Source organism: Aotus nancymaae, unplaced genomic scaffold (genome assembly GCF_030222135.1).
Source record: "Aotus nancymaae isolate 86718 unplaced genomic scaffold, 86718_ANA_hifiasm-v0.15.2.pri h1tg000041l, whole genome shotgun sequence".
NCBI classification, from domain to species: domain Eukaryota; kingdom Metazoa; phylum Chordata; class Mammalia; order Primates; family Aotidae; genus Aotus; species Aotus nancymaae.
The window spans coordinates 18,458,473-18,480,007 of record NW_026988455.1 but is presented as its reverse complement, the minus strand read 5'-3'; the positions used below and the strand labels follow the sequence as shown (position 1 = coordinate 18,480,007).

At 42.6% G+C, this 21,535-nt stretch overlaps 2 protein-coding genes across 3 annotated transcripts in view; both read left to right on the top strand.

The window, feature by feature from the left end:
- Positions 1 to 9,426, top strand: part of SLC35D2 (solute carrier family 35 member D2) — a 78,754-nt gene extending 69,328 nt beyond the window's left edge. For both annotated transcript variants that reach the window (XM_064361542.1, XM_064361541.1), the window contains one exon: positions 9,290 to 9,426. In XM_064361542.1, coding sequence (XP_064217612.1) covers positions 9,290 to 9,339 — 50 coding nt within the window. In that variant the 3' untranslated portion in view covers positions 9,340 to 9,426. The remainder of the gene's footprint in view (positions 1 to 9,289) is intronic.
- A 2,953-nt stretch (positions 9,427 to 12,379) lies between these two features.
- HSD17B3 (hydroxysteroid 17-beta dehydrogenase 3) overlaps positions 12,380 to 21,535 on the top strand; it is a 68,328-nt gene continuing 59,172 nt past the window's right edge. The window contains exons 1-2 of the mRNA XM_064361269.1: positions 12,380 to 12,605; positions 15,715 to 15,761. Of these exons, the coding sequence (XP_064217339.1) occupies positions 12,452 to 12,605; positions 15,715 to 15,761 (201 nt within the window). The 5' untranslated portion in view covers positions 12,380 to 12,451. The remainder of the gene's footprint in view (positions 12,606 to 15,714; positions 15,762 to 21,535) is intronic.

Below are 21,535 nucleotides of genomic sequence, written 5' to 3'. Positions count from 1 at the left end.
AGGCTGGTCCATGCTGGGGAGAGATGAGCTGACAAGACCAGAGGCTACCACCCTTCCCAGAACCCAGAGGAGTGGCTCAGAGAGGTTGCCCAGGGAAGATGCAGCCTGTGCAGTAAATCATTTAATCTTGCCTGAAAAGATCTCTGGTCTTTGCCCTCAGCTTCTTGGAATATCATATCTAATAGGAGTTTTCTGTTTTCTTTGGGACCTTGGGTCCCATTAGATAGTCTAACAATGTGACTTCAGATGGGGGCTGGACACACCAGAAAGACCAACAGTGTGTTTTAGGCTGAAGGTTTTGGGTGATGCCTGGGGAGTCTAGAGACAGAGATCAGCCATGTGGCAATCAGCAAAGCTTGTGTAATGAAACCCTAATAAAAACTCTGAACACTGAGGCTTGATTGAGTTTCCCAAGTTGGCAATGCTCCATGGTATTGTCACACATTGTTACTGGAAAGGTAATGATGTGTCTTGATGCTGTGAGAGAAGACAGTGGAAGCTCTACATTTGGTACTTCCCCACAGACTGTCCAATCCAATGCTATTCTTGGCTCATTTTAATCTGTATTCCTTCCTCATAATAAACTGTAACCACAAGTATAACAGCTTTCTGTGAGGTCTATGAGTCCTACCAAATGATCAAAACTGAGGTTGGTTTGAGAACTCCCCAAACTTGCAGCTGGTATCAGAAGTGAGGGTCGTCCCATGGGGGCTGTGTGCCCTTAAACGCTGTAGTTGTCCAAGCTAACACAAAGTCCATTAGAAAAAAGAGCTCCAGAGCACTCCTTAAAGGAACTGACTTTATTTGAAGCCGAATGTGGGGAAAATGCATGCCTAAGAGACTCCTGAAAATAATGCCTCTCTTAATTAAGAACAAGCTAAATCATAGTCCAGCTAGTTCACCAGGGAGAACCAGGGAAAGAAACAGCAAAGAAGTGATCTCTCATGGGGTCAGAACAAACCTTAAAGATCGGCCTCAATAACTACCCCTGCCAGAATTTAATTGGATCAGACTGCTGGGCAATTTATGCCCCAGGGCACTATCAAAAACAATAGAGCAATCAACTAGTGATTGAGGCCTGATGGGCCAGCGTAACACCAAATCAAGCAGACAGCTTAAACTTGAAACCAGGCAAAGAGGCAGTCACAGAGAACCCCCTTAAACCCAGTGTCACTGCAGGGTGACAGTGTGCAACTCAAGCCTCACCCTTCAAGGAGTGACACCAAAGGGGGAAATGGACTTTACTAAAATATTTCAGTGTCTGGCGAAGTCACAAAATAGACAAAACAACAGAAACAAGCTCCGGGGAGCAGGGAGGGGAATCAGTATCTAGAGTTCCTGCAATATGTTACCTAGAATGTTGAGGTTCAACAGAAAAGTATAAGACATTCAAAGACACATGAAAGTGTGACCTATAAAATAGAAAAGTGTGACCCATAAAAGCAGGCAGTAGAATCAGTTTATGAGAGGGAGCATATCTTTTAACAAACAAAGACTTCATTATAAATAAGTTCAAAGAACTAAAGTACTCTTGATTAAATAAGTGAAAGAAGGTATGAAGGCAATGTTTTATCAAATAGGTAAATCAAAAAGTGAAAGTATTAAAAAAGAACCAAATAGATATTGTGGCGTTGAAAAGTACAAAACCAAAATCAAGCATTTATTATGGGGGCTTAGCAGTAAATTTGAATCTACAGAAGAAAAAAAATCTGTAAATTCGAAGAGAGATCAATGAAGATTATTCAATCTAAAGATTGGAGAAAATAGAATGAAGAAAAATGAAAAGAAAGCACATCAACATTCACATAATTGGAGGCGCAGAAGGAGAAAAAGATGAGAAAAGAGTTAAAAAATTGAATAATGGGTGAAAACTTCCTAAATTTGATGAAACACATGAATCCACACATTCAAGAAACTCCACAGACAAATGAAAAGAGATCCACATCCAGACATCAATGTAAAAATGCTAAAAGCCAAATACACAGAAAATCTTGGGAACAGCAAGAGGAAAAAACTACTCATCAATTACAAAGGAACGTCAATAAGATTAACAGCTGACTTCTCATCAGAAGTAGTGGAGGCCAGAAGGCAGTGGAACAACATTCAAAGTACTGAAAAGAAAGTCCATGAAAAAGAACACAGTGTTTTATAGGCATGATATTAACTCTAGCTGACTTCATTATGCATATGTAATGATATGGTTTGGCTTACCCCTACCCAAATCTCATCTTAAATTGTACTTTCTTTATTTTATTTTTTATTTTTTTAAAGAAAGAAATAAAGAAAGAAAGAAAAAGAATGAAGAAGAGAGAGAAAAAGAGACAGAGAATAGGAGTATTGCTTTCTTGCCCAGGCTAGAATGCAGTTTAGTAATGGGTATTGAAAACCTCTTTTATACCAATAATCATACTTAATGATGTAGACAGGAAGGAATAAGGGAAGAAAATAACAAACAAGCAGCCAACCAATATTTCATTTAAACCTATGAAATGCTATGCGATTACTGAGGAGTGATTTACTTCCAATTATGTAGTCACTTTTGGAATAGATGTGAGTTGATAATGTCTGTTTTGTGTATTTGAAGTGGAGAGTTCTATAAATGTTTATTAAGTTTACTTGTTCCAGGTCTGAGTTCAAGTCCTGGATGTCCTTGTTAATTTTCTGTCTCGTTGATCTATTGAATCATTAGCTCTTCTTGTTACATTGATCCTTTTGCCATTATGTAATGTTCTTCTTTGCCTCTTTTGATCTTTGTTGCTTTAAAGTCTATTTTATCAGAGACGAGAATTGCATCTCCTGCTTTTTATTTATTTGTTTATTTTTACTCTCTGTTTGGTTGGTGAATCTTCCTCCTTCTCTTTGTTTTGAGTCTTTGTGTATCATTGCATGTGAGATGGGTCTGGATGCAGCATACCAATGGGTTTTGGCTTTTTATCCAATTAAAATATATATAAGTTTAATACTGCCATCTGATGCTAGCTGCCTGTTTTGCCCATTAGTTGGTGTAAATTTTTCATTGTGTTGATGCTCTTTGCTTTTTGATATATTTTTGGAAAGGTTGATATTGGTTGTTCCTTTATATGTATAGTGCTTCTTTCAGAAGCTCTTGTAAAGCAGGCCTGGTGGTGGTGAAGTCTCTAAGTACTTGTTTGTTCGCAAAAGATTTAATTTTTCCTTCACTTTTAAAGCTTAGTTTGGCTGGATAGGAAATTCTGGGTTGAAAGTTCTTTTCTTTAAGGATGTTAAATATTGGTCCCCACTCTTTTCTGGCTTGTAGGGTTTCTGCTGAGAGATCTGCTGTAAGTCTGATAGGTTTCCCTTTGTGGGTAACCTGACCTTTCTCTCTGGCTGCCCTTAGTATTTTCTCCTTCATTTCAACCCTAATAAATCTGGCAATTATGTGCCTTGGGGTTGGTCTTCTTGAAGAATATCTTTGTGGTGTTCTCTGTATTACCTGGAGTTGAATATTACCCTGCCTTGCTAGGTTGGGAAAGTTTTCCTGAATGATATCCTGAAGAGTATTTTCCAACTTGGATTCATTCTCTTCATCACATTCAGGTACACCTATCAAACGTAAATTAGCTCTTTTCATATAGTCCCATATTTCCTGGAGACTTTGCTCATTCCTTTTTATCCTTTTTTCTCCAATCTTGTCTTTTCATTTCATTTCACTAAGCTGTTCCTTGACATCTGATATCCTTTCTTCTGCTTGATCAATTCGACTGTTTAAACTTGTGCATACTTCGCGAAGTTCTCGTGTTGTGTTTTTCAGCTCCATCAATTCACTTATATTCCTCTCTAAATTGTCCATTCTCGTTAGCATCTTGTCAAACCTTTTTTCAAGTTCTTAGTTTCTTTGCTTTGGGTTAGAACAAGTTCTTTTAATTCACAGAAGTTTCTTATCACCCACCTTTTGAAACCTGCTTTTGTTATTGGAACACACTCGTTCTCCATTAAGCCTTGTTCTGTTGCTAATGAGGAACTGTGATCCCCTGTAGAGGGAGAGGCATTCTGATTTTGAGTATTCTGTGCCTTTTTAGGCTGGTTTCTTTCCTCCATTATATATTTATCCCTCTGTCATCTTTGTAATTACCGACTTTCTAAGTAGGTCTCTGAGCAGACGTCCAACTTGAATCCCAGCGCTGAAATCTGAGCAATCCACTGCGCTGGCCAAAACAGCGGTGTTAAGATTGATGGTGCTGTTCTGCCCAGGAATCTCTGGACTCTGCACCAAGAACTGCCTCGCTGAGGCTCCAGCAAAACCGCCGTGCCGGCCACAAGAGTCACCCTGGCGACCCGTGGGGCTCCTCCGCTGGGAATCTCTTAGTCCGTGAGCAACAAAAATTCATCTGAAAGTGTGGCATCCTCTTGTTCTCTACGCTTTCACTGGGAGCTACGAGCCTGAGATGCTAGTGATCAGCCATCTTGGATCTCTCTCCCTGTAATCGAATTGTACTTTCACAATTCCCACGTGTCATGGGAGGGACCTGGTGGGAAGTAATTGAATCATGAGGGCGGGTCTTTCCCATGCTGCTCTCATGATAATGAATAAGTCTTACAAGATGTGATGGTTTCATAAAGGAGAGTTTCCCTGCACAAGCTCTCTTGCCTACCACCATGAAAGACATGACTTTGCTCCTCCTTCCCCTTCTGCCATGATTGTGAGGCCTCCCTAGCCATGTGGAACTGTGAGCCAATTAAACCTCTTTCCTTTATAAATTACCTAGTCTTGGGTATGTCTTTATTAGCAGCATGAGAACAGACTAGTACACTTAGGAATACCTCTATATCTGTCATGCCTTCATATAGAATAGTAGATAAAGAGCTACGTAAGAAACACAGTCATATTCATCTCCTCCCTCCACTCCAGGACCTGAGAAAACCCTGTTCATTAGCTCAGTGATATCAATGAAGTCCTAGAAGCCATGTTCTAAATATAAATATCTTTTATATTTTATTTTTAGTTATGAGGTTTATAAGCTCTGGTAACTGTAAGCATTGGGAAGCAAAATGGCTCACAGAGCTCTGATCGGCATTGTTCAGTAAAACTTTCTGCACTGAGGGATGTGTTTAAATCTGTGCTGTTCAATACATGTGGCTATTGACCACCTGGAATGGCCAGTGCCACTGAACAGCTGAATTTTAAATTAAATGAAATCACATTAAAATTTAAATAACCACATATGGTCAGTGGTTAGTGATTTGGATAACGCAGCTCTGGCGTCTCCAAAACCTCTTTCTCTTTCCCTGGCTATCTTTCTTAAGTAAACTATGTACCTTATTTTGTGTGGTGAGCCTTAGTTTAATAAACATTTTCAACATAGGTAAGAATAAATTGCCCTGAAAAAGAATAGTGAGAAACATTAGAAGCACTCGTTACAAAAAAGCTTTTTGCTATTTGGCTTTTAACTGATTCTGGGACAGACAGATGCTGTGATTCCTAAAGTGGAATTTATGCTCATAAACCTGGCTCTAAAAACTCTAAACTGAGTAGAACAAGGCCTGGTACACAGTGGGTATGGAAAAGTACTTATAGGATGAATGAATAGACCATATAATCAAAGGGCAAGCTGCATGATTTTTGTTTGTTTTTTTTTTTAGGCAGAGTTTTGCTCTTGTTGCCCAAGCTGCATGCAGTGCAATGGAGTGATCTAGGCTCACCGCAACCTCCGCCTGCCAGGTTCAAGTGATTCTCCTACCTCCATCTCCCAGGTAGCTGGGATTACAAGCATGCACCACCATGCTTGGCTAATTTTGTATTTTTAGTAGAGATGGTGTTTCATCATGTTGGTCAGGCTGGTCTTGAACTCCCGACCTCAGGGGATTTGTCCACCTTGGCCTCCAAAAGTGCTGGGACTACAGGCATGGAGGAGAGTCCAGTTCCATTGCATCCTCATGAGCACTGCATGAGAGCCTGACTCTCTATTTACTAGCTTATGTGTATGTAGTATTTTACAGATTCATTTGACATTTCTAATAGTTAAATATTCCAAACATTTGCATACTAGCTGTATTTCGTCATTTAATTTTCTGCTCATGTCTTTTACTTGAGGATGTTCTTTGACCTCTGAGTTGCTCCCTTACGTCCTGAGTCTAAGGCCTTGTTTGGACCCATATCCGGGCTAGGTTTACTGACTTTATGTCTTGTCTCAGTGCTCCCAGCTCTTCCATATTTGTTCTTGCCTCTGTTCCTCCCACCTCTACTGTAGTGCTGAGGAGAGGGGACTCAGTGAACTTGGTTCTTGGCGCCGGGCGCGGTGGCTCAAGCCTGTAATCCCAGCACTTTGGGAGGCCGAGGCGGGTGGATCACGAGGTCAAGAGATCGAGACCATCCTGGTCAACATGGTGAAACCCCGTCTCTACTAATACAAAAAATTAGCTGGGCGTGGTGGTGCGTGCCTGTAATCCCAGCTACTCAGGAGGCTGAGGCAGGAGAATTGCCTGAACCCAGGAGGCGGAGGTTGCGGTGAGCCGAGATCGCGCCATTGCACTCCAGCCTGGGTAACAAGAGTGACACTCCGTCTCAAAAAAAAAAAAAAAAAAAAAAAAACTTGGTTCTTGAGTTCTGTTGACTGTCTCCTCACCCGCTTCAGCCCCAGCCCCGCTGCCTGCCAAGCACATGCACACGGCACTTCACTAAGTTAATCCACCTGCTTAATCTGAAGCCTCAGACCTTTCATCCATGGCCCTGGGAGGGCTGCAGATGTGTTTTGTCCATGCAGTGTTAACATGGTTTTGGAGTTTGTTGCTTTATATTCCGGTTGTTATTTTCATAACATCTTTTATAACAATGAGGAAATGTCACATTAGAAACTGGATTTTTCATCACTTAAAAAAAAATCACAATTTGCCAATGAGGCCACAGTTTCCACAGAACAATGGACAGCTGGAGCTGGGGTGGAGTGGACAGTTTCCGTTTCATCCTGTTCTCCACGTTCCCTGTTCTCAGTGTCCCAGGAGCACAGGCTCAGGGTCAGAATCTATCCTTCAGGGTGTTTGTAGCATCATTTCATTGAAATAGAGTTGAGAGGAAAGCAGGAAAATAAAAGCTAACTCAAGAGAGCCACAGTTTCAGAGAAAATGAAAGAGAGTGCGTTTGTCTGTGGAAGTGAACGTTATACCTGCTCTGTGTCTGTGGGGAACAGTACAGCACAAGGTTCCTGCCCTGTTTCATGGACGTATTTCACCTGCCTTCCACTGCTGTGAGCGTCTGAGTTTATGATCCCTGTTTCAAAGACCCAGTTTTCAAACTGTTTTTCTCTGCATAGCAACTATGTAGAGTTGCTAGATGTATGGTAAAAAATTTTTTTTGTGGGGGCTGGGTGCAGTAGCTCATGCCTGTAATCCAAGCACTTTGGGAGGCTGAGGTGGGCGGATCATGAGGTCAGGAGTTCAAGACCAGCTTGACCAATATGGTGAAACCCTACCTCTACTAAAAATACAAAAATTAGCTGAGCATGATGGTGCATGCCTGTAGTCCCAGCTACTTGGGAGGCTGAGGCAGGAGAATGGCTTGAACCTGGGAGGTGCAGAGGTTGCAGTGAGCCAAGATTGTGCCACTGCACTCCAGACTGGGTGACAGTGTGAGAAAAAAAATGTGGTTACTATTGAGTTTTTAAAATAATGTATTTAGAAGTTTTACATTGGCATTAAAGTTATTACTATAATAATGTCAGTTGAATTTCTCAAGTGGAGAAGAAAACAACAGCAAGCATATGCTGGGGAAATAACAGGTCTCCACACTGAAGAATGGAATGTTTAAGTGCTCCCATGTACTCTGTGTCAGCTACGGCTGCTGTAAGAAAATGCCACACACCGAGTGGCTTAAATGACAGAATTTTTTTCCTCACAGTTCTGGTATCTCCTCCTCCTCCCCCTCTCCCCCCTTCCTCCTCCCCCCCCTCCCCCCCTCCCCCTCCCCCCTCCCCCTCCCCCTCCCCCCTCCCCCTCCCCCTCCCCCTCTCCCTCCCCCTCCTCCTCCTCCTCCTCCTCCTCCTCCTTCTTCTTTTTTTGAGATGGAGTCTCATTCTGTCACCCAGGCTGGGAGTGTAGTGGCGCGATCTTGACTCACTGCAACCTCCGCCTCCTGGGTTCAAGCAATTCCTGTGCCTGAGCCTCATGAGTTGCTGGGATTACAGGTGGGTGCCAACATGCCGGCTAATTTTTGTCTTTTTAGTAGAGATGGGGTTTCACCATGTTGGCCAGCCTGGTCTGGAACTCCTGACCTCAGGTGATCCATTTGCTTCAGCCTCCCAAAGTGCTGCGATTACAGGCTTGAGCCACCATGCCCAGCCTTGTGTCTCTTCATATAAGGGCACTAATCTTACCATGAAGGCCCCACCTTCATGATCTCATCACCCCCCTCAAAGGCTCCACGTCCAAATATCATCACATTGGGGGTTAGGCCTTCAATGTATGAATTTTGGCTGGGGCAGCGGAGGGGCACACAAGTCATAGCATCTTGTAAATAGAAAAATGCACATTTATTTAAATGCTTTGCTGAATTCACAGTCAGATATTGGTATGTAATTTCTCAGCCTATTACATGGGGTTGGATATACTTTTTGATGCTGAAAAGTAAAAGTGGGGAAATCTTGTTCTGAGACCAAGCACACAAATGAGCTGCTGCATACGATTCTGGTAACGGAAGTCTAAATTATCCACCATCCAAAGAACAATTGCAGGATAACATTTGTTTAGCGTTTCAATATAATTTACATGCAATTAATCGCTCAGACCTTAAAAGTGTACAGTACGATGAGTTTTGATTAGGGCATACCCTTCCGAACACATTACTTATAAAAATATAGAACATCTTAATCAACCAGAAAAGTTCCTCATGACGCTTCCAGCCAATCCCTTCACCTCTTCCAGGCCAACCAGTGTTCTGATTTTATTTTACTGAAGATTATGTTTGTCTGTTCTTTAACTTCCTATAAGAACATACTATAGTATGTTCATGTTGCAGGCAGTTTCTACAATGGATCTCAATGGTGCCCGCCCCCTATGTTCACTCCCTTGTGTGATCTTTTCCCTTTGAATATGGAGTCCATCTAGGAACTTGCTTCTAATACACAGAATACAGTTAAAGTGATGGAATGGCCCTTCCACGATCCGATTACTAGAGTGTGGCTTCTGCCTTCTCTCTCTGTCTCTTTGATACTTCTCACTGGTTTCCTCATCTGATGAAGGAGGCTGTCCTTGGGAGCTGCCCTGTGAGGAGGCCACACAGCAAGGAGTAACGGAGGGGCAACCAAATCCACACGTGACTGGGCTGCTCTTTTCCCAGGTGAACCAGGAGATGATGGCCACCTGGCTGGACTTTATGGCCACCTGTGAAAGACCTTGAGCCAGAGGACCCAGCTGATCCAGTCCTGGATTCCTGTCCCACAGAAATCATGAGATAATAAATGGCATTGTTTAAGCCACTAATTTTTGGATTAGTTTGTTATACAGAATAGATAACAAATGCGGTACTTTTCAGTGTTTGACTTCTTTTGCTTGACAAAATGTGATTCATCCATGTTTTTGTGGGTAGAAGAGATATTCTCAAATGGCTTATTAAAAGCATAAAACCTATTAAGATAGTCAGCATAGGCTGAGTGTGGTGGCTTATGCCTGTAATCCCAGCACTTTGGGAGGCCGAGGCGGTCAGATCACGAGGTCAGGAGCTCAAGACCAGCCTGGCCAACGTAGTGAAATCCCATCTCTACTAAAAATACAAAATACTAGCCGAGCACCTGTAATTCCAGCTACTCGGGAGGCTGAGGCAGGAGAATTGCTTGAACGTGGGAGGCAGAGGTTGCAGTGAGCAGAGATTGTGCCACTGCACTCCAGCCTGGGTGACAGTGCAAGACTTCATCTAAAATAAAAAAAAGATAGTATAAGAGAAAGCAGCAATACAGAGAGGTAAACTGAGCATTGAAGCCACATTAGCCCTACATTTGCTGGATGGGGTGAAGGGGAGCTTCGGTGTTGATGGTATGGGACAGAAATGAAGGTCAGGAAGAGTCTAATAGATGAACATGCAATAAAGCCGGGGTCCTGAAAGGTTTCTGCATCCTTAGGGTAAGAGTGGTCCGAATAAACATGCCCCCAGACTGCAAGGAAATGTGCCTTGGCACTGAGCAGAGGAGGTGGTGGTAACTAGAGATGACCAGAGAGCCGTGCTATGGGTTTATCCACACAGGCCAGTGTGGTGTGTCATGGCAGACCAAATTCACTGCACCTGCGTGGTTTAAAAAACTATGTATTTAGCCATGAATTTAACCCCCCAAATTGGAAGTTCCTCTAGGTATCTGGTAGAAGCAAATCCAGCTCCTCTGCAGAGGAACACGGCTTCATCAGAAAACCTCACAGAGAAATTTTCAAGCAAAATGGAATGTGCACAGGTGAAAATGATCAAGCACACAAGGAAACAGGGCACCATGAGTGAGACCCACCAGAGACTGGAGACAGCAGCAGAGAGGTGGATGCAGGCGCCGGAATTGTTAAAGCCAGATCATAAGACAATTATGCTAAGGTAAGAAAAGTCAAAATTAAAAACACCTGCACGGAACAGAAAACCATAAGAAAAAAAAGCCTCAGTTTTGAAAAAAAGAAAACAAACTTTTAGAAATCAAATTGATATCATTAAAATAAAAACCACAATGGCCAATTTAGCAATGATCAGACACATCTGAAGAGATAATCAATGAACAGGAAGGACAGAGTAAGCAGGTCGAATTTCTGTCTAATCAGAGTTCTGAAACCATCTCTAAATACAGAGAAGGGAAAGACCAAAAACCACATAGAAAACAGGCAGGAGACAGAAAATTCACAAAGAAAACAGTAAAAATAGCCCTTAGATTTATGAAATATCTCCAATCTGGCTACTAAGATAATTTAAAATTAAAACAACATTGGGTGCTACTTCTGACCTACCGGGCGGCAAAAGTCCCAAAGCTTGACAACATGCTGTGTTGCTAAGGCAGTGGGAAAACGAACACCCTCAAGCGTTGCTGGCGTGATGAAGGCAGATCTGACAATAGCATAAAGACGTATGAATCTATGCTCTGGCCAGCAATCCTTCTTCCAGGGTGAGCGTAAGACTGTTGACTGCAGCACAGAGTGAGCTGAGAGGGAGCACAGGCAGAAGCGAGAGAAGGCTGAGGACTGATCCTGGGCCTTCTGCATGGAGGACGTCAGCGTCCTGGCTGCCCTTCGTTCAGTTGTCACACCCACCCTCCAACTCACCCCCAAAAGGACATCTTCCTTCAGCACCCAGTGACCTTTTAAAAGTCTAATTCAGAGTATATAACTCTATTTGCCAAATCCATGCAAGGGCTTCTGGTTGCTCTGGAAGTCCACACTCACTGGGAGGGCGTGGCTCCTCCCTCCTGCTCTGGCCTTTTCCTCCCTTGCTCTCGGTGGCCAGTCCCTCTGCTGTGTTGCCCTAGTTCCTATTCCTCAAATACACGGAGCTTTCTCATTTCAGGCATTGTACTAGCTGTTCCATTAGCCTGGAAGAGGAACCTCATCTTTGTGGAGCTGGCTCCTTTTCATTCAAATTTCAACTAAAAATGCCACCTCTTCACAGAATTCCTTCCTGAACACCCTCTCTGAAGCATTCCCTGAGTAGCTACTCAAACACTTCATTCAATAGCACTTTTTCATAGCACATATATCTGATGTTATCTTTTTTTTGGTTTTGGAGATAGAGTCTTGCTCTGTCACCCAGGCTGAAGGGCAATGGTGTGATATTTGCTCACTGAAACCTCTGCTTCCCAAGTTCAAGTGATTCTCCTCCCAAGTAGTTGGGATTACAGGTGCGCACCACTATGCCTGGCTAATTTTTGTATTTTTAGTAGAGATCAGGTTTCACCACATTGGCCAGGCTGGTCTCGAACTCCTAACCTCATGTGACCCGCCTGCCTCGGCTTCCCAAAGTGCTGGGATTACAGGCATGAGTCACTGCCTGGCCTGAAGTTATCTTATTTATCTGTTCATCATCTGTCCCCGCTACCAGAATCTAAGCTCCAAACCAGAGACCCTGTTTGGTCACCATTATCTTCCTAATGCCTTCCAGAGGGGATTCCACCTGGTGGGCAGTCAATACCTAGAGCTAAACAAATGAATGAATGCCTTGGATTCTGCATCCTTTTTAAGTTTCCAAATTCAGGGAGAGACCCCTGGGCTGCCATTTTATATTTGTCCAGACTTTGTCTTCCCCACTTCATGGCCACCTTTTACATTTTCACCAGCTCCTTCACAGTTTAACAAAAGCCTTATTCAAAGGCTTGTGAATCAGAGGATTATGTAAAGGAGTTACTTTAATCTAGATGCCCCTGACTTGATGGAACACACCCAGTGACTCCTGGAAGAATATCTGGAAGTCTCCAGAGCAGCGCGGTCCCAGGCAGCACGCACAGAGGGCCACGGCCAGGGCTGAAACAGTCTGTTCAGCGCAGCCATGGGGGACACTCTGGAACAGTTCTTCATCCTCACAGGGCTGCTGGTGTGCCTGGCCTGCCTGGTGAAGTGCATGAGATTCTCCAGATGTATTTTACTCAACTACTGGGGTGTTTTGCCCAAGACTTTCTTGCGGTCAATGGGACAGTGGGCAGGTAAGGGAGCATTCCATCTTGTGCGTCTTTTTTTTTTTTTTTTGCTGTTGTTCCTGCTTATTATTATAATTTTTGAGACAGAGTCGTGCTCTGTCACCCAGGCTGGAGTGTAATAGTGTGATCTCGGGTCACTGCAACCTCCGCCTTCGGGTTTAAGCAATTCTCCTGGCTCAGCCCCTTGAGAAGCTAGGACTACAGGCACCTGTCACCATGCCCGGCTAATTTTTTGTATTTTTAGTAGAGACAGAGTTTCACCATGTTGGCCAGGCTGGTCTTGAACTCCTGACCTCAGGTGATCCACCCACGTCGGCCTCCCATAAGTGCTGGGATTACAGACATGAGCCACCGTGCTCGGCCCCTGCTTATAAAAGAGATATCGCAACTTTTCTCTTTGAGAGGAAAGAAGTAATTCCTTTGGGTAATTTTAATTGGGGGGATTAGAAAGTGTGAGTGAAATTAGAATGGTCTGCAACACAAGCTGTAGGGTATTAGGGCAACACTAGGGAAGAAGGCTACTTAGCCCTTCTAGGTACTTGTCCTCTCAACCCCATTAGATGAGTTTTCTTCTTTTGGAGTTTCTTGCTGGTACAAATAATAAATAATGCAGAAATTTCTACATCCTCGTTTCCAGATTTACAAAAAGCCCAGGGTGCTTTCATTTTATTAAAAGGTGTTTCCAAATTTTGAAATCTAAATAATTTCAATTCACTATGTTAAAAAAAAAATAGGATCTAAGTGCTTTTAAGAAGTGAAGGTGTTACAATATCAAAGCAACATGTATCTCTATGGAGCCATGTTTTCAGGATTGTATGGAATGGAATCTGGGTCTGGCTGGTGTCAGTTAAATGCTGCCTCCTCGTGGGGCTTATCTGCTGGAACCCGCATACATAACTTCAGCCCTGTGACTGAGGTTAAGGTGAACGACATGAGACCATTGTTTCAGCATCTCCTTGAATAAAATGCTAAGGTCTCTGCAGGGGCTTATATTTCAAGATTGGACACCAAAAAAAAAAAAAAAAAAAAATCCAATGACAAAAATGATTAAGTGACTTTAGAGATATTATCTAGGCAAAATAGGAAAAATTCTAATATCCTCATAGGGCTGCCAAATAAAATACAGGATACCCAGTTAAATTTAAATTTCAGAAAAAAAGGAATAGTTTTTTAGTATGTTATAACCCACGTATTGCATGAGATATGTATTAAACAATTCATAATTTACCTGAATTGCAAGTTTAAGTGGGCATTCAGGATCCTTATTTGCTAAACCAGGCAGGCTTAAACACTTAGCAATGGAAATTTAAAAAATTACCAGGTGAGAAATTGTTTGGGATAACAAATGGGTTTTTGACTGCTTCTTACATTTGAGGGGTGTGTGTGTGTGTGTGTGTGTGTGTGTGTGTGTGTGTGTGTGTCCTCTCGGGGTATGATGCTATCTGCAGTGACCTTGCTCAGCAGCTTGACCTGTGTGTTCTGGATTTAAATACCTTACTCCACACAGATTCAGATGTCCATATGTGGGTGGACGTAGCATTCTGCACAGCTGCTGTTCCTTTGTGTAGGGGAAGCCCTTCTAAGAACCCACATTCTAAAAGAAGTTCAAATGGGGCCAGAGACTTAGAGCATGATCTTAACCTGTTTTTATGAGTCAAGATGGATAGAGATACCTCTAGCAGGAGTAAAATACATTAGGGCATAGGCAGAGAGCAGGGAGATAATATATTTCAAGTAGGGGACAAAAAGGAAACCCAAGTACTGGAGGCTAAAGTTTAATTCCTCAGATAGGGTACCCTGAGCTCTGTGCTGGATTTCCTAATGATTTCCTTAGTATATATTTATAGACTTGAGGACCCCAAAGTCAGACAGCCTGGGTTCAAATCCTTGTGTCATCATTTTTAGTAGTGTGACCTTAATCAAGTTACAAACTTTTCCCCCTTGACTTCCTCATTTATAAACTGAGGATAGTGATGGTCCCTGCATTTTAGGTTTGTTTTGAACATTAAATGAAATGATGCATCTAAAACACTTGAAGTAGTGCATGGCAAGAGGTGAGCGTGTGACAGTTATCCGTCGTCATTATTGAGGGTATCATCTTGCCTATAGTGCAGGCCCTGTATTGGGTGAGTTGAAGATTCCCCAAACCGATGGGAAGGTATTACAGCCCAAGATGGCCCTGAGCATAATTCCTCCACCCAGAGCCGCAGACTGTGTCATGGAGCCTCTTAGAAGTTCCTAAATGAATAGACACAGTATTAGTAATCACGAAAGCCAGGGTGCTCCTGTCAGTGTGGTCCATGAGGCTTGTACAGCCTGGCCTGCACTCACTCTCAACTAAGCTAAATGCGTCTTTTGTTCACACTTTTTGAAAGCATGCCCTGTAATTGTTGTTGCAAAAGTAAACTAAGTTTACAATGTACTGAACTGTAGTGAATTTTGAGCTTGTGACAATCTCATGAATGAGGCATATCCTAGAGCTCAATCATTAGTTATTTCTGTAACGTTGAGATAAAAGCACCAGAAGACCTATTTGATTGTTGTATATGAACAGATCGTTCTATTGAGTACACATTCTTCGGGTTTCTTCATTGCACTGCATTTTCTTTTTGTATTTTTGTATTTTCCTCTTTGCTAAATTCCTTACCTTCTGTAGGCCTCTAATTGCTGCCGCGTGGTGGGGGAGAGAAGGGGGCAGAGCTCCACTTTTAGGAGGAACCTTGAAATGTCCTTACAATGACAGATGGGTGCCAGGGCAGAGAGATAATGAGGAGCACTGCCTGCCTTTGCAGAGTGAAGGCTCCCAGTATCTGCGACCTCACCGGGCCTGCAGGGGATGTTTCCTGGCTGCGGCTCCTTGTTTCATTTTGCAATACGTTTTCCACAGCCTCGCCAAGCCCTCCAAAAACCAGCCAACCAAGCAAGCAAGCAGCAAAACAAACCCTTCACCTGAATGTTTAGTGAGGGGCTTCAGGGGCGTGGGCTGGAGAGCAGAGGGATGCGCCTTTGGAGGACTGACTGTCCCGGAGACTAGGCTTGCGAGAAAACGTAGCTAGCGAGAAAGAGAAGCTTTAAGATGAATTCTGTCGTTTAAAAGCGTTCCTGCTTTTCACAGTGATCACTGGAGCGGGCGATGGAATTGGGAAAGCGTATGCCTTCGAGGTAAGCTGTCTTACTGGGGGCTTCCACCTCCCGTGTACTGAACACATCACAGTCCTGAGACATCCACCCCAACACTAGATTTTTCCACATAAAAGCAGTACGCATTCATTTAAAGGAGAAAATATTTTCTACACAAAAGTAAACAAAAAAATCATAATCTCACTCCCTGGACCTCTTTTTTTAAACACAGTGAAACGCAAAGGTGACAGTACCTTGCCTTAGGGATTGTTTTGGGAATTTGTGGGGCACTGGTATTTTGTAGTGTAATTGTGCCATGTGAGTTTATATACTTAAATATAATTTTTTCAAAAACATTATAATCTACTTTCATTTATTCTTTATGTTAAGCTAGGGCATATATTGATTTTTAAAAAGTTATTTGTTTAGGCAGGACATATGATCAATGACTTTCATTTCAAGAAGATTAATGGCATTATACAATTTTCTATAAAAAGAAAGTCTGATAGAGCCCAGAGTCACTAGAATACAATTAGTATTTTTGGGTATTTTCTTCCACGCTGACTTCTCTGTAGATAGGTAAATAGATTGATAGTTATACTTTTAAAAATGCATTTATAACGTATGTGGTTTTATGTGCTATTATTACAAATTTAACATTTTCATTAATAAAACATTATTTCCTAGAGTTCCTATATATTTTATTTCTTCCTCATGTCTATTACACTGACTTCTAGAACCATGTCAAATACAATAGAAGAATAGAAAGAATTCTAGAAACTGTGAGAGGAAGGCTGTTTAAAAATCAATAACACGGGTTGGACACGGTGGCTTATGCCTGTAATCCCAACACTTTGGGAGGCTGAGGCAGGCGGATCACCTGAGGTCAGGAGTTCAAGACCAGCCTGGCCAACATGGTGAAACCTGATCTCTACTAAAAATACAAAAATTATCAGGGTGTGGTGGTGGCACCTGTAATCCCAGCTATTTGGGAGGCTGAGGCAGGAGAATCTCTTGAACCTGGGAGACAGAGGTTGCAGTGAGCTGGGATCACACCATTGCACTCCAGCCTGGGCAACAGAGCAACACTCTGTCTCAAAAAAAAAAAAAAAAAAAAAAATCAGTAACACCTTAAAAATATATTGAAAAGCATTTTCATTTGGAATAGAAAAATAAGTAATCCTAGAAACACGGTTACTATAAAATTTGTAGGCCTTTTTCAAGAAAACTATAAAATTCCATTGAAAAATATAAGAGCTATTTCAAATAAGAGAAAAAAGTACCACATTCTTGAAGAGAAAGATATTTGAAACCTACAGTTTCTCCCAAATTTATCTGAAATCCCAAATTATACATAGCATTATTTTAAAAATATTACATTAGGTTGTGAGCATTTTCTTATGTCAAAACCGTGTTGTTGTTGTGGTTTTTTGAGAAAGGGTCTTGCTCTGTTGCCCAGGCTGGAATGCAGTGGTACAAACACTGCTTACTGCGGCCTTGACCTTCTGGGCTCAAGTGATCCTCCCACCTCAGCCTCCCAAAGCAGTGTGTCCTCCTGGAATAACAGGCTCATGTATTATTTGTAGGGACAGGGTCTCACTATTGTTCTGTTGCTCAGGCTGGTCTTGAACTCCTAAGCTTGAGCAGTCTGCCTGCTTTGGCCTCCCATAGTATTGGGATTACAGGCATGAGCCACTGCGCCCTGCCCCAAACTGTGATTTTTAAATGGCAACATAATATTCCATCAAATGGATGGTCCAAAATTTAACCATTTTCTTGTTAGGAATTTTTTCCCCTAATTTTTCTTCATTTTATATAAAATTGGGAGTCAATACAGAAACTTTTCTGCTCTTCTCCAATTATTTTGGGAGCTATTTTCCTTGAGGTGGCCTTGCTGGGTCAGAGGTTGTGAATATATGTAAGGCTCTGGTGCTTTCCATTACGTTATAGTAATTTACACCTGTAAGGTTTGTTAAGTTCTCGCCGAGTTTAAAACAGAAGAAACTGAGGCCAGCACAAGAAGATCCAATGAGAAGGGTTTATTTGGCTCCCGGGTGAGATTCTGTGGTCTGACAGGAGGAGCCGGAGAAGTCGCATGGACTTCTCTCAGATGTGGAGTTTTATAGGGAGTGGAGACTTTTGATTGGTTGTGGGAGAGCAGGGTGTGGGAAAGACAGGACTGCTATTGGGTAGGGTTACAAGCCTTTGTTTGCATACAGGACTCGACTGCTATTGGCTAGAGTTACAAGACTTCGACTTCGTTTGCATACAAGACGTGACTGCTATTGGCTAGAGTTACAAGACTTCGTTTGCATACAAGACTCAACTGCTATTGGTTAGAGTTACAAGACTTAGTTTGCATACTGGTGGGGTTTTTAGGGAAGGCTAGGCTGTGCAAGGGGGTGGACGTGTCCGAGCTCTTGGAAAAAAAGGCGGGGGGTGTGCGTCTGAGCTCCCGGCAAGGTGACCGGCCTTACAACGCCCATTTCTGAGAGAGATGTTGTCTTCATCAGCTTGAGCTGCTAGAATGAATTCTGTAAGCTGGGTGGCCTAAGCAAGCACATATTTCTCACAGTTCTGGAGGCTGGTAAGTCCAAGAATGAGGTGCCAGCAGATCTGATGTCTTGTGAGGGCTCTCTTCTTGGTTTGCAGACAACTGTCTTCTTGATGTAGCTTCACACGGCAGAGAGCAGAGACAGGGGAAGCAAGCTCTCTGCTGTTTCTTCTTCTTTTACTTTTCAGAGACAGGGTCTTGCTCTGTTGCTTAGGCTGGAGTGCAGTGGTGCAAATGCAGCTCACTGCAGCCTCAACCTCCTGACCTCACGTGTTACTCCCACTCAGCCTCCTGAGTATCAGGGACTACAGGCGTGAGCCATCATGTCTGGCTAATTTTTAAATTTTTTGTAGAGATGGGGTTTCACTATGTTGCCCATTCTGGTCTTGAACTCCTGTGCTCAAGTGATCTGCCTGCCTCGGCCTCCCAAAGTACTGGGATTATAGGCATGAGCCACCATGCCTGGCCTGGTGTTTCTTCTCATAAGGACATTAATCTCATTGTGAAGGCCCCAGTCTCATGACCTGATTACCTCCTGAAAGCCCTACCTCCAAGTATCATCTCACTGGGGGTTAGGATTTCAACATATGAATCTTGGGAACTTTTGATTCATATGAAAAATGCATTCAGCTGCAGCACAGTACCCATGACTTTTCTTGTCCCAGAAGGTTTGCATCATAATAAAACCATCTTATCTGAAATGACATTGCAAGGCATCCCGGACGCACTTGCTAGAAACTTTGGGGATGTTAACAAACCTCAGCCATGCCCGTTAAAAAAGCCCCTCGTGCTGGTCTTTCAGATCTGCCCCCCATCGCTCATCTGCTGCTGCTGATTTTTTGACACTGACCCTTCTGTCTCAACTCTGTTTATTTTTAAGATATGGAGTTCTTTACTCTTATCCTAATTCATGTATAGCGACTTACTGGTGATCAAGTTGCTCTACATGAATTAGAATAAGAGCGAAGAACTCCATATCTTAAAAATAAACAGAGTTGACACTCGGTAGATGAGTGGTCATATCTGAGTGTTGAAGTTGGAGAGACCACCCAGGAACCACTTTTCAAAACAATGTGTGTTCCATCCCCTAAATCAAAAGGAAAACGTTTCTAGCTATTTGCATTAAAACTATATAACCTTTATATAGTAATTTCTCATATTAGGAAAGACCTAATATGTCAACAAAAGATTCTTCATCTTACCTCTATGTTCCCTGGATTGCCAAGCGATTCTTCATGATTCTCCAGAATCTTTTCTCAAGTTCATGCTGACCTAACTGACCTCTGTGTGGTCCTCTGCTATTCCAAGACTCAGATACTCTTCTTTCTTAGAGGAGAGCCCACGTTGAAGCTCTCCTTAGCCATTCATTATTTTATTGTTTCATAAAACGAAGGACCTCGGGGTCAGAAGCTGTGGGTTTCAGTCTTCACTGTGATACTGTCTGGAGAATTTGCACAAGTTACACATTTTTTCTGCGCTTCTGGGTCTTTGCCAACTTTGTGTTCTGTCCTTGACTAATTCTTGCTCTGTACTTCTCCTCGTGGACTTTTTTCCCCCTTTGCCTTTTTATTCTATTTTATTTTTTGTAGAGATGAGGTCTCAATTTGTTACCAGGCATCTCAAACTCCCAAGCTTAAGCAATCTTCTTGCCTTGGCCTCCCAAAGTGCTGGGATTATAGGCATGAGCCACTGTGCCAAACCTCCTTATGTTCTTTACTGAGGCTGGGTTGAACAATTTTCTAGGCTCCCAACTTCTCCTTCACGCAGTCTTTTCTCCCTTCCAGAGAGCCTGCTGTCTTGCTGCTAACTGCTGCTCCAAGGAGTGCAGCTGAGACTGTGATGCTGTGGACTGTAACGGGTAAAAGCCCGAGGTTGGGAACTGATCAGATGTATGTCAAAGCCTCCCTCCAAGGCTCACTGGTTGAATTTTCGCATCAGTGAGCTGGAGGTGATGATACTCTCATTAGGCTTTTATAAGGGTTAAATAGGATGAGGCTGGCAAAATGGTTTGCATAGAGTAAGCTTTCCAAGGTTAGGATTGGTTCTTGTTGGCTATTTAAACTATGATTTCCTTCACGTATACTGCTTTCTTATTTTTTGAGAATGTATTAGCTATGGTTCTCCAGAAAAACAGAATCATAGGGTGTGTCTCTCTCTCTCTCACACACACACAGACACACACACACATAGAGCTGGGAGTGGGAATAGGGGAGGAAGGAAGAGATGGAGGGAGAGAGTGAGAGAAAAAGTAGAGAGGAAGGGAGAGAGAAGGAGAAGAGAGAAAGGAGTGGAAGAGAAAGTGGGGAGAGAGAGAGAGAGAGAGAGATTGGTTTATTTGAAGGAATTGACACACATGATTATGGAGGCTGGTGTGTCTATCTGCAGTATAGACTGGCAGGTTGGAGACCCAGGAAGAGACAAAGCTGCAGTTCAAGTTGCAGGTCATCTATCAGGTGACAGAATTCCCTGTTCCTCCAGGAAGGTCAATCTTGCTTTCATAAGGCCCTCAGCTGACCAAACAAAGCCCCCCCTCATTATGGAGTATCATAGGTTTTACTCAAAGTCTACTAATTTAGATGATAATCTCATATAAAGCTATCTTTACAGAGACACATGTAAGAATGTTTGACTAAGAACCTGGGTATCATGACCTAGTCAAGTTGACACACAACGTTCTCCACCACAGAGAAGAACACCTTGTACCTACCAGTATTTTCTCTTTCTGTTGCTCTTTCTTCCTTCCCATTGTCCCAAGATTCCTTTTTTCAGTCATTTTATTTCTGTTTATGGAATTTGCTTTAGCTATTATTTTAGGGTTGGTCTGCTGGCAACAAATTCTCTTAGATTTTCTTCATTCCAGAATGTCTTCGTTTCCCCTTCTCTCCTTAAAGATAGTTTTGCTAGATACAGGATTTGCAGTTGACAGTCCTTTCCTTTCAGCACTTGAAAAAGATTGTGCCACTTCCTTCTGGCCTCTGTGGTTTCTGATGAGAAATCTGATGTTATTTGAATTGCTTTCCCCCAATACATAAGGGTTTGTTTCTCTCTTGACTTTCAAAATTTTTTCTTTGTCTTTATTTTTCAAAAGTTTAAAATGATATTTCTTGGCATGGATTTCTTTGACTTTACCCTGTTTGCGGTTTACTAAGCCTCTGAATCTGTAGGTTTACATCTTTTCACAAATTTGGGCCGGGTGCGATGACTTATGTCAGCACTTTGGGAGGCCAGATGGGTGGATCACCTGAGGTCAGGAGTTCGAGAC